Genomic DNA, 12,594 nt, shown 5'->3' with positions numbered 1-12,594 from the left:
TTTACAGCGCTTTCAATTCATTTCATTGGAGAGGGGCGATTTTGAAACTTTTTTTTCAGCGCCCAAAAGCTGCTCCAAAGATGCTGCTTGCAGGACTCAGTGTTAAAGGGTTTATTGAGATGCATGGAGAGGGTTTTATTAGCGTTTTAATAGCTATTTTTTACACTAAAACGCTGTAAGGGCGCTTCAGTGTGAAAGGGGTCTTAGTGTCTGATGGCATATCTCTCATTCGCTTTAGCATGCGATTCCTCTCCCCTCACTACAGTGTCCCCTATTGGTTTGGTTGTTGTCTTTTTCCCTCATGCACCCGCGCCCTCATTAGCTAGCAATTTATTGCACAGTTCTAGTTGATATGTGCAATATTTATGTGCCTAGACGTCTTTTTGCATTGGTGGTCCTTGTTGTTTAGCTGTAGTATACATCGTTGTGTGTATGATCTCCAGGCGAATGGCGGCTTCATTCATTATCATAGAGGACCACAACAATATGGCTGCTATGATTCTCTATGGGAGGCTTCTAGAAAATGGCCGACGGCCGTCCTGTCCCTGGAGACTATTTAAGTACATTCACTTTTACCCTGTGTTATCCCCTGATGAAGTGACGTGATGTGACGATACATAGGGATTGGAGCACTGGGTACAGACAGAGTCTGAAGTTTTAATACGAGTTCGGCGCTCGTGGATGTTTTATTCTACTTCACTACCTAAATGTGAGTTTTTTATCTGTTTTTTATTAAATGTATCCATTATATGGAGTCACGCTATGGTCTCTTTTTCACTCTTCTTAATGCTCTTATGATACATTGAGCCTTGCCATTTGGACGTATGAGGATCAGATCACACTCTCACCTGTATAGCTGACACTCTGAGGGGGATACGAGTTCGGCACTCATGGATTTATGCCCGCTGTCCTTTCATTCATGTGAGTGCATTTTCTCAAATCTTTACCTGTTCGAGGTACCCTCACAGTGTCACGCTATATGCATTGCATAGATCTTCTCTTTTCCATGACACACATTGGCCACTGAGAGCTGTCTTAGGAGTCAGGAGGAGGTGTTTTATCAGTCCACTCATCCAGCTGCGATCAGTATCTCTGTTAGCTGTTTGGACAAACAGCTGTGAGGTGAGCTGCTAGCACACTCAGAGGTGTCATCACTGAAGATTTCATTTGTGCACGTTGCATTTTGGGTGGAGGTGTTTCATCTAGACACTGTTCTGTGGAGTAATTACTGGACTGCTAGATCTGATCCTTATTTATGGACAGGACTTTATCACATGTGTCATTTTTGATAGTTTTGCATTTTTTTCCACTTATTTTATGCTAGTTTTGGAGTTTGCATATGTAGTAGCCATTTTACTATGTATTTTCACTGCTAAATCTTTACAGGATTATAGGTTTTTGTTCACTTTCATCTGTATTGTTCATTGTAGTATCATCAGATACCCTTTGATTTTTCACTGTTTAGTTCACCCACGATCCCTTTACTTCGCATTCCCTTTTCACTTCCCCTTCCCATTCCCTCCCCCACAGCGCAGCTACCATACTTCACAATTTATTACACTGGACTTCTGCAATTTTACCATATATCAAAATCATCAATTGACCTGCCACAATCTTTATAAAACACGCTCATCAGTCTCAAACATTGATTTATCCTAAAACTCCTGTCAAAGCCATTCTATCTTTTGGATACTTAAGTAGAAAATTTCAACTCGGGTCAAAAAACTGTATTAACCATTTATGTACCAATGTATGTCTTTCAACGGTGGATAGGTGGCCTTTTACCTACCCAAATCTATTTATTAAAAGCACTTGATAAATAGCCATCGGTCGACCGATCCCCAAGGTGATCCACCTAGCTAATCTGAGGGGCTGTGCACCATGTTATCACTGTGATCAGTCATCACAGCGATACTAGTCCCCCTGTCAGAACACAATAACTTAGCTGGGAGATTGCTGTACCAGCATTGGATAGTTATTACAGCAAGCTCCTCACGAGAGTTTCAGCTTTTTTTCATTCAGAGTGACAACAAAAACAAAAACTGATAGTGTGTATCAGGCATTACTGTTATCAGGCAACCTAATTTTGTGAGAAGGACTAATTTTCTTCTTATCTGCTGGTAAACCAGTTCTGTTACTTCCCCAATGTAGGCAATACTTAAGTCATCATGTCTTCACCACTGGAAGCATGCAGAGGCTAGCACTGGGTGCTGCACTGCTTACCCCCACCCACCACTGCCTGTCAGAAGTTTAAATAGTTCAAAATAAACTTTTGACATTATGATCCCGTAGCATGACAAAGGAGTTTTTGGCTTGCCTCCCACCACAAATGAAGCTACCCAGCTTTACAAAGCCCTATACAGTGGAAGCATGACTGCCTGGTTCAATTTTTGTCCCACTCTCCATCTCTAGTCTCCCCCAGATAGGTCAGTTGCTCTGTTACTCAGCCCTGTACTTATAGAGAAAGAGGGCTGACTGTATTGGCGCTATGTGTTTTATGTCCCAGCATATACTGCAGTTATGACAGCAGAGTTTTTTGCTCTCGTCACCAGCTGTCTATGCAATAAACTCCAAACAGCCAGGGCTAGGTGAGTGGCAACAGGGGAACATAGAACTCCCCTGTCATAGCTGCAGGATGTGCTTCACAAGAAGCCACCTGTTCAAACCACCCTTGTTTGAGTGGCTTCTTGTGAAGATGGATGTGCTAGGATAATAAACTGTCCTGTTTGAAGGAAAACATGCTGGGATATAAAACAGGCGCTGAAAGACTATAGTTTAGACACAAAACATATTGCCAAGACAGTTCCTCTGTAAAGCTGGCCATAGATGATTAGAATTTTTTAACAAAAATTCTTAGGAATAGTCGTACAAAAATTCTCAGAACATTCAAAAGATTTTATTTACTTTTAACATTTGATTTTCAAATGTTTGGACTTTACCAAACGGCAACTACATACACTATTAGAAATTAATTTGTTGGAGAAAAAATTTCTATCCTACTCCTTAAAATTTTCTTGTCCCTCCCTCAGCCTACTTTTATGTGGCATAGCGGATCTACGTCACTTGGACTATCCCACAGCTAAACTGAGAGATCAATTGATTCTCTTTGACTGAATATGGGGATACTGGGATATGCATCTTAAAGCGGGGGTTCACCCGATTAATAAAAAAAAAAAAAAATTTCCTCTAGCATAAAATGAGGCATAGTAGCGCGAGCTACAGTATGCCTGTCTTTATTTTTTTAGCCCCGTACTCACTGTGCAATCGTAGAGAGAAGATTCCGAATCCCCGCGGGGAATGGGCGTTCCTATGGAGAGGGAAGGTGATTGACGGCCGGCTCTGGCACGTCACGCTTCTCCGGAAATAGCCGAAATAGGACTTGGTGCTTCACAGCGCCTGCGCATAGTCTGTGCACAGGCGCCGTATAGCGCCGTGAAGAGCCAAGATCTGTTCCGGCTGTCTTCAGGGAGCATGACGTGCCAGAGCCGGCCGTCAATCACCTTCCCTCTCCATAGGAACGCCCATTCCCCGCGGGGAGTCGGAATCTTGTCTCTACGATTGCACAGTGAGTACGGGGCTAAAAAAATAAAGACAGGCATACTGTAGCTCGCGCTACTATGCCTCATTTTATGCTAAAATGTTGTTATGGAGGGTGAACCACCGCTTTAAGGTGAACCAGCCCCTTCCTCCACCCTTTGTGATGACATTCCCATTTCACGTGAAAACATATTTCCAGCATTTTTATCTAAGATGGTGTGTAGCTTCATGCTGTTTTTTTTTCTCCAATCCATGTTTAGTATTCTATACCTATGATGTACCTATTTTCTTATACAATGGCTTCATGAAATGCTCTATTTATTACTGACTACGATTTTGTAGCTACATTTTTCTTTGACAATAGCATTAGGTTATATTTCATGTACTAGTGCACTTAAATGCTGAATTACGGTTTTGTACCATCTAACATCCTTTACTTACCTCTTTCTCTCTATAGATCTTTTTTTATTCTGTACATTATCTTTAGTATGTTGTGCACTCCTTAAGTTGCCTTGTATCGTTTTGAAAAAAACAATAAAAACAAAAATCCTAAGAGCCGGTTCACACTTAGGCGGCACGACTTCAGGGGGCGACTCCGCAAGGCGTCCTGAAGAAGACTTCAGAGGCGACCTGCAAAATTACCTCTGTATAGAAGTCAATGCAGGTCACCTTGAGCCGCCCCTGAAGTCGTACAAGAACCTTTTTCTTGCGTTGCTCCTATTAGAACGGTTCTATTGCATAGAATGGGACGCGACTCGTCAGGCAGCTGAGCCGCCTGACAAATCGCCCCAGTGTAAACCGGCTCTAAAACTAAAATTCTCATCACTGTGCTCAAAAAGTAACATCAATTTCACCCACTAACGATTAGAACAATTAACTTTCTCAGAACCTTCTTTTCCTAAGAATTTCATTCAAAATTCTACCCATCTACAGGCAGCTTAATAATTATTATTATTGTTGTCTGGAGTTTGTCTTTAACAGGGAGCCATTGATGCAGTGATGGGAATATCACACCTACCTGCTGCTCAGTGTATGTATGTAACTCAAAAAGAGGTTTTTGAAGAACGACTTCATCTTCTGTCCCAATACCCATTCTAGATTTCCAGGCTTTCGTGTCACCCATCATTCGGACAGGATCAAATTCTGCTATCACAGCAACCTGCAAGAACATAAAAATACAGCACACTGATAGAAAGATGACCCATAAATAATCAACACAAAAGAGGAAAAATGAGAATCCAGAGAGTCTATGTGCTAGGAGCTAGAGACATCGCAGCAAAATAACGCCCAGCAAGAGTGAATTCCAGAAAATGAGGAACCAATAAGATGACTTTAAAACAAGAAGTAGGGAATACATAGAGAAGAGCAAGTCTAGTGCTGAATAGTGGCTACTAAATAAAAAACTAGAAACACTCATTGTAAAGCTGGGTATACACATATTGAAATCTAGCTATTGCAGCTGGTTTGACCAGTACATTTGTACCCCTGTCTGTTAAACATTCTGTTACTGTCTGTACCACACAGCCGTAAAATCAGTCTCTGTATGCAGTAAAGTATGCTTGTTATACTCACTGTGGAACCTAGGGGATTAATTCTCTGCATTATGTCTAAAGGCGGTTTGACCCTGTCTCTCTGATCCTCCTCTTCTTTAACTGACTCCAACCCATCTCCTAATAGAACACAACATTAGGAGTCAGGCTGCACATGCTCACTTGGTGTGTATTGCTAAAGCGTTGTTTTTTTTTTTCTTAGGAGAGTGCATGTGATCAACACAGGGCAAATCAGCACTGTCCATACAGAGGATCAGGGGAGCATGAAAACTCATCCTACAATCTTTAAGTAGACACTGATTCAAGTCACAAGACTACTATATACTGCTGATGAAAAAATGTATTTAGTAGCTTATATTTACTAAAATAATAGCAGTTCCATGTTCTGTGTACTGTGGGAGACCAGATATAGTGAATGCAGATTCTGGGTTTAGTAACACTTTAATGGTCATATAAATCCTCTATAGATGCCCTCTATAGACTCTTATGCCACGTACACACGCTCCGAATTTCCGTCAACAAATGTTCGATGTGAGCTTGCTGTCGAAAATTCAGACTGTATGTAGGCTCCATCGGACATTTGCTGTCGGAATTTCTGACATCAAAATCCGACGCACAAAATTCCACGCATTCTCTGAATCAAGTACGAGACGGAAGCGCTCAGTCTGGTAAAACTAGAGTTCGTAATGGAGATAGCACATTCGTCATGCTGGCAATTTTTTAATCTTTAAATGCAGCACATTCTCTTCTTCTTTATAATGCTAGAATAATGAAGTTGTTTTGCTGCTGATATTCACACAGAGTTCTGACAAACTGATTTCTTTATTATTTCTAAAGAGCAGTAACGGACTGAAAAGCACGAGGCTGAAAAGCGCGAATCGTCTCTCACCAAACTTCTACTAACACGAGATTAGCAGAAGGAGCCCAAAGGGTGGCGCACTTGGTATTAAACTTCCCTTTTATAGTGCCGTTGTACATGTTGTACGTGATCACTTTCCGACAACATTTGTGCGACCGTGTGTATGCAAGACAAGTTTGAGCCAACATCCGTTGGAAAAAAATCCACGGTTTTGTTGTCGGAATGTCCGATCGTGTGTATGCGGCATAAGGACACAAAACACGGAGCTAAATGGGATTTCCAGATCATCTCACCTGCTGCCGCAGTGCTTCCAGCCTCCTCTGTCTCTCCATCTCAACTTGTTCATTGTAAAGTGCCATTTCCTCTCTTTCTAACAGACGTTTTTCTAGTTGCTGCTGCCGGTATAAAACCCTAGGAAAACACAATGTAAAATGAATGCCATTGGCTGATGACTTCTCAAACTAAATTGGAAAAGTCATTTTAAAAATTCTAATTTACTTTGAGAATTTTTTTCAGTCCCTCTGTAACCTATCAGAGCCTGCGTACAGCCAAAACTTTTAGTAAAAGTATAGTAAAGTATAGTAAAGTATAGAAAAGAGTAGGGAGGGGTTAAGGTATTTTTTTTACTGTCTGAGTAACATTGTCAAAATGTCTCCTCACTTCCTGTCCCACAGATGCAACAGGAAATCTTCTATAGAGGAAAAGCCAGCCATATGTTTGTAAAATTGTATTTGAAATTTTTCATTTGTAGAACAATCGTTTCATTATCTAATGGTTAGTGGAGTCCAATTAACATTAATTTTTGCAGTGAAAAGAGAATTCAAAGGAGCAGGATGGAAAATATTGTGCCCTGTGAACTCTAACTTACCACAAATTCATCAATGGGAATGACTCGTACATTTTTGGAATGTTTCAGGATGCCAGAGAGAATAGGACAGAGATACAAGTACAATCTTGGCATGAGCTAAGGAATATTCTATGGCTACAGCCAACACAAATGGATCGCTGGTATGTATTTCAGCATTTAGTTATAGTTAAGCTGAAATGTCACTTGCTAAAACATGTCATCAGGATCATAATGGTGCCTACATGTGAGTTAGTTTAGCTATGCAGCATGAAGGATACTGGGCAATAATCACAATCTAGGGTATTTTGAGATCCGGTGGTACCCCGGGCTCTGCTTTGCAAAGCCGACATGCTGGAAATTTGAGGTGCCAGATATGCTTTAGCCTACTTTATGTCACTTCAGGTTTCACTTTAAAACCATATGCAGTATGTCACATAGTGATAGGTCGGACATTTCTTTTTAACCAAAATGGAATAAACTGGAATTCCACTTTAGATCAAGCATATGGCCTTCTCACTGGTAACAGGCTGGGAATGTGATTTGAATTGTAATTTATTACAAGAAACAAGGATGACAGTCAAAGTCATCCCAGTGGTGTATTTTGATTTTGTACTGCCCTAGGCAAGACTAAAATTGTGTGTACTCCCCCCCCCCTCTATATTTGTCACACCCCAGCCGTGGTATACCGTTCTTGTGTTGGGGTCTGATGGGGAGGCTGCAGCAGTTCACAGTGAACAGCTCCAAGTGCCATATATAGAATTACTGCCCATGATCTGACATTTGTGGCGATACCTCCAGGGGTCAAGTCCTGGGGAAAAATGTGTGGGAACTCCCACCCAAGATCCACTCCCCCACCAAAAAAAAAAGATACGCTCATATGCATAATTACTAAACCACATGTTTTTTGTTTTTTTCGATCCACTGTACCTTAGTAATCCTTTATGTTACTGGCCGCTTCCTGCATATGGATTCATCGGGTAGTGTGCGGGTATTCCGTCACTTCCTCGATGCCGCAATGTCTCCTGGGAGCTTTTGTTATCGCGGGATTTAGAAAGAACTTTAAGCAGTGACTCGAACTGGGCATCTTAGTGAAGGATTGGCTCGGGCGGCTCGGTTGCTCAAGGCTGCTCTAGACCTGCAAAGGGAACTGCGTTCCTGCTGTGAAAAAAGTGCAGGGACTCCGTTCTCACGCGTTCCTGCAGGACTTGAGCCCTGGATACCTCACATGTATAGGATGATCGCTGCTTGCATTTTTGTCTTTGCACGGGAGGACGGGGGAACTTTCGTTTTTTTATTATTATTAATTTATTTATTTTTTACAATGTTTCTTTCATTTTTTTTAATCACTTTTATTACTGTCAGAAAGAATGTAAACATCCTTGTGACAGCAATAGGCATGTAACAGGTCCTCTTTATGGACAGATCTGGGGTCTATAAAAGAAAGATTTTTTAAAACCGAAAGTGATGTCCCAGCGGGATGGGAGAGCCCGAGAGAGCAACGGTAGGCAGCAGGATGGAGGGGGGTTATGTCCCCTCGCACTGCTCGTATTAGCAATTGAGCAGCTAGTAAGCCACTCTGATTGCTATTACAAGAGAGCTAACCAAAGGCAAATAAGGCAGTAGATATACCCCTGCCCCTTCCTGTTCTTGTTAACTCCCTATTGGCTATGGTGTGTGAATGGCAGCCTAAAGGAGCCAATAGACAGAAAATAAAAGCAGAAAGGGGCAGACCACATGGTACCAGTTTCCTGTAATGAACCTTATTTTCCAGGCAACAAGGCACTATTTACAACATGATGGTGTTTGTTAGTGTCTATGTCTTATGCAGCAAGGTATCACTTTCTATGTGATTCAAAGACTACCATTTGCAGATATTGAAGGAACTCAGCTCCCTCTGGTGACCAATTGTTGGATAGCCACCTTCTATTTTGTTTTGAACTGGTACAGCAAGGAATGTTGGAAAACGAAGTACAGAGAGAGAAAGACTCCATTGCTCTGGTTAGTTGATAGACTACTATACCCAGAGAGCAACTGTGCAATCACAGAATGCTTTGCACTCCGCACAGCCTGCTGGGGGAGGTAATTTAAGGAGAAGGACGTGTTTGGCGCGCTCTCTCGGGACCACCTCTTCAACCCACAAGGACACCTGTGTGAGGTGTCTCTCCGGAAATCTAGGCCAGAGTCTTGAGGCCTATCCACGCCTGTGCCGATCACCATCAGTAGAGAGAGGATCTCTGATGGAGTGATCGGACGGTGTCGCAGTGCAACGGTGACCTGTTGAGGACCGGAGACTGTCGGTGCCGGAAGGACTGTGGATTGGAGTTTGCAGACGGAGCAATTTGGAAGGACAAGGCCTGATTTGGTCAGGTGAGACGGGCAACTGCCCTAGCGTACCGACTGTGTTGCAGGAGGGTGGATCATTTAGACTTGCCATTGTGGTTTGACTACCTGGTTTCTTTCATCAGTTATTGGTTCTCCATTTTGGATTACAAATTAATCATAGTGCACCAACGCATGCAACTAAAACGCACGTGAACAACTAAGAACGATCATATTAACGTTTGGACTGATCAACCAAACTACCTCAGTGAAGTATATTATTTAAAGACTGCCTGATAGGTAAAGTAGACTGTTAATATCTATTTATTTAATCTTCAACTAAGCAATTGATTATATTAAGCTAAACAGCATTGTTATCAGAGAGAGAACTGGGTGAGGCCTGGCTGAGAGGTACTTCAGTGTGAACATCTTGCTGAAGGAATCTCTTTGCTGTGCACTTTCACAGGTCCTCATAATTATAATTTAACTTGCATTTATTTGTTACTAATATTTCTCACTCGTATAGGGCCCTGTAAGCAGTCCACTATTGTCTTACCTTTGTTCCTTTTCTTTTATGCTTACCCAGTAAAGTTCCATTGGTTAAGTTAAATCTGTGTGCAGTCCATCTGTCTTACTGGGGGACCAGTGCAACACAAGGTAACAACTTATTTACATATTTACTGTGGTGTGATAAAATATTGTGTTCCCCAACAACCATTGGGGTCCACAATCCTTATTGATACCAGTTGTGCCAAGGGAGGGTTCGAGCCAGTTTCAGGGGTTGATAGCCAGAGTGTAGGCCCAAATCAAACCAGCAGCTCCTTCGGGGGTAGTGCTACACTTATAAGAGGGATATCCCATCACTTCCTATTCTGTTGGCACCTTATCAACAGAACAGGAAGTGTCAGGAACCATGTATCAGACGGAAACAGAAAATGCAGTAAAAATCACAACTTTTAACCACTTAACGCCCGCCGCACGACTATTTACGTCTGCAAAATGGCACGAACAGGCAGAAGGGCGTATATATACGTCCTTGCCTTCTAGCGGGTGGGGGGTCCGAACGAGACCCCCCCACCCGCTGCGTGCGGCGGGCGGATTCCCGCGGGGAGCGATCCGGGACGACGGCGCGGCTATTCGTTTATAGCCGCTCCGTCGCGATCGCTCCCTGGAGCTGAAGAACGGGGAGAGCCATGTGTAAACACGGCTTCCCCGTGCTTCACTGTGGCGGCGTATCAATCGAGTGATCCCTTTTATAGGGAGACTCGATCGATGACGTCAGTCCTACAGCCACACCCCCCTACAGTTGTAAACACACACTAGGTGAACCCTAACTCCTACAGCGCCCCCTGTGGTTAACTCCCAAACTGCAACTGTTATTTTCACAATAAACAATGCAATTTAAATGCATTTTTTGCTGTGAAAATGACAATGGTCCCAAAAATGTGTCAAAATTGTCCGAAGTGTCCGCCATAATGTCGCAGTCACAAAAAAAATCGCTGATTGCGCCAATAGTAGTAATAATTTTTATAAAAATGCAAAAAAACTACCCCCTATTTTGTAAACGCTATAAATTTTGCGCAAACCAATCGATAAACACTTATTGTGATTTTTTTACCAAAAATAGGTAGAAGAATACGTATCGGCCTAAACTGAGGAAAAAAATTTTTTTTATATATGTTTTGGGGGGATATTTATTATAGCAAAAAGTAAAAAATATTGCATTTTTTTCAAAATTGTCGCTCTATTTTTGTTTATAGCGCAAAAAATAAAAACCGCAGAGGTGATCAAATACCACCAAAAGAAAGCGCTATTTGTGGGGAAAAAAGGACGCCAATTTTGTTTGGGAGCCACGTTGCACAACCGTGCAATTGTCTGTTAAAGCGACGCAGTGCCGAATTGTAAAAACGCCTTTGGGCATTTAGCAGCATATTGGTCCGGGGCTTAAGTGGTTAATATGATGGTAAAAATGGTACAAATAGTAAACCTAGCCAAGAAACGGTAGCCAAATCGGGCAGTCAGAACAAGCCAGTAAATCAGAAAGCCAGAGATCAGTGTAGTCAGAAGCAGCAGACAGGATCAGAAACCAGAAGGGATGTCAACCAGGCAAAGTCTTTAACAGGAACACAGCAGAGAATCTCCTGATATGTTTGACCAAGGCGACAGCACAGAAGAAATTAACCAGACAGTTTAAATAGCTAGAAGGGGTTGGCTGTAGGCTGGACTGACAAGCAGGAAATGATCGCTAGGTGAGCCACTGTGGAACTATGAGTGCTGGCAATTAACCGACAGATGAGCAACCTGAGCACTGAAGGGAGGGCTGAGAGCCCAGCCCTGACAGGAAGTAAGGGTCACAGGACACAAGCAGCAATACAAATCCAAAATGTTTTAACTCTTCTGTCTCTGTCCATAACTAAAAAAAAATTGTCATTATCTACAGTATATCCTCAGCATACCGCTATTACCTCTTACACTGCTCCATAATACACTGCAAGGTATTTGTATGCAAACTGTGACTTTTATTGAGAAAACGTTCATATCACCCTGACAGGCTTCACAGGCCATGATTAAGGAGTTTCTATCTCTGTTTGTGGATCAATAGAGGCTCTGTTCATTTTTAACAGCTCAGTTCCTCAATACAGACACCAAAGAAATAGCCGACAGGAAGAGGTGGTGGAGACCATGATGTTTTATTGGAGAAGATAGCAAGATAAAGACACCGACAGAAAAAAAATTAAAAGGAACAAGATAATGAAACTAGGAAGATTATTGTGTGTGTATGTAAGACATTGCATACAGAAATGATGGTGTACAATGTCCAGTAATTAATCAGATTCCCATTCATTAGCAGTCAGAACAATGAAAGATAATAGTTATAGACAATAGTTTGTTACTGCACATTACACCACCCTATACTTTACTGAAGGATCACTCCACCCTTTAAGTGTCCCCCTCCAAATAGGTATACCTGTAAAAAGAGACTTACCTTTTCGGCTGTCCGAGCCACCAGGACACCATTGCATTTACTGGATATCTTCATGTGAAGTCTGCTGGAAAACCAACACTTCAAGGATATAATCTCCTGTGTCCCCCAAAGTGCTCAGGAGTTCCTGAGTTCCAGAGGGCCACAGGATTCGGCCGCTGGCCTTGTGATTAAAGCCTGTGCTTTAGATAATACACAAGAATGAACCAAATCTACCTACAGTTTAACACAGAGTCTGATGTCTGGGCATACAGCCAATATAGCTAACAACTCTGATTAGAGGAAAGGCAAACACCCCCTCTCATCATAGGCAGAGACTCTCAGAGGTGTTTTGTAATAGGGCCAGCTCTCTGTTAATCTATTTTAGCAACCGCCCCTGACAGAAATTTCAGGCTGCTTTTATCTAAAGTTTCAGAGAATTTGTCAGGCTGATAACAGAGGAACGGTTTAGGAGAGAGCTATGGGACTTATCTCTTTGAAGAGGGATAACAAAATACTG

The 12,594-nt window shown here is 42.2% G+C and overlaps 1 protein-coding gene across 2 annotated transcripts in view; it reads right to left on the bottom strand.

Moving 5' to 3' along the window:
• The window catches only part of CCDC148 (coiled-coil domain containing 148), a 306,991-nt gene that overhangs the window by 7,750 nt on the left and 286,647 nt on the right, over positions 1-12,594 (bottom strand). For both annotated transcript variants that reach the window (XM_040357922.1, XM_040357921.1), the window contains exons 13-14: positions 6,240-6,357; positions 4,556-4,696 (exon numbers count right to left, since the gene is read on the bottom strand). In XM_040357922.1, the coding sequence (XP_040213856.1) occupies positions 4,556-4,696; positions 6,240-6,357 (259 nt within the window). The remainder of the gene's footprint in view (positions 1-4,555; positions 4,697-6,239; positions 6,358-12,594) is intronic.

This window comes from Rana temporaria, chromosome 6 (genome assembly GCF_905171775.1).
Source record: "Rana temporaria chromosome 6, aRanTem1.1, whole genome shotgun sequence".
Taxonomy (NCBI): Eukaryota; Metazoa; Chordata; class Amphibia; order Anura; family Ranidae; genus Rana; species Rana temporaria.
Note: the sequence above shows the minus strand (reverse complement) of the source record. Positions and strands in the feature narration are given on the sequence as shown.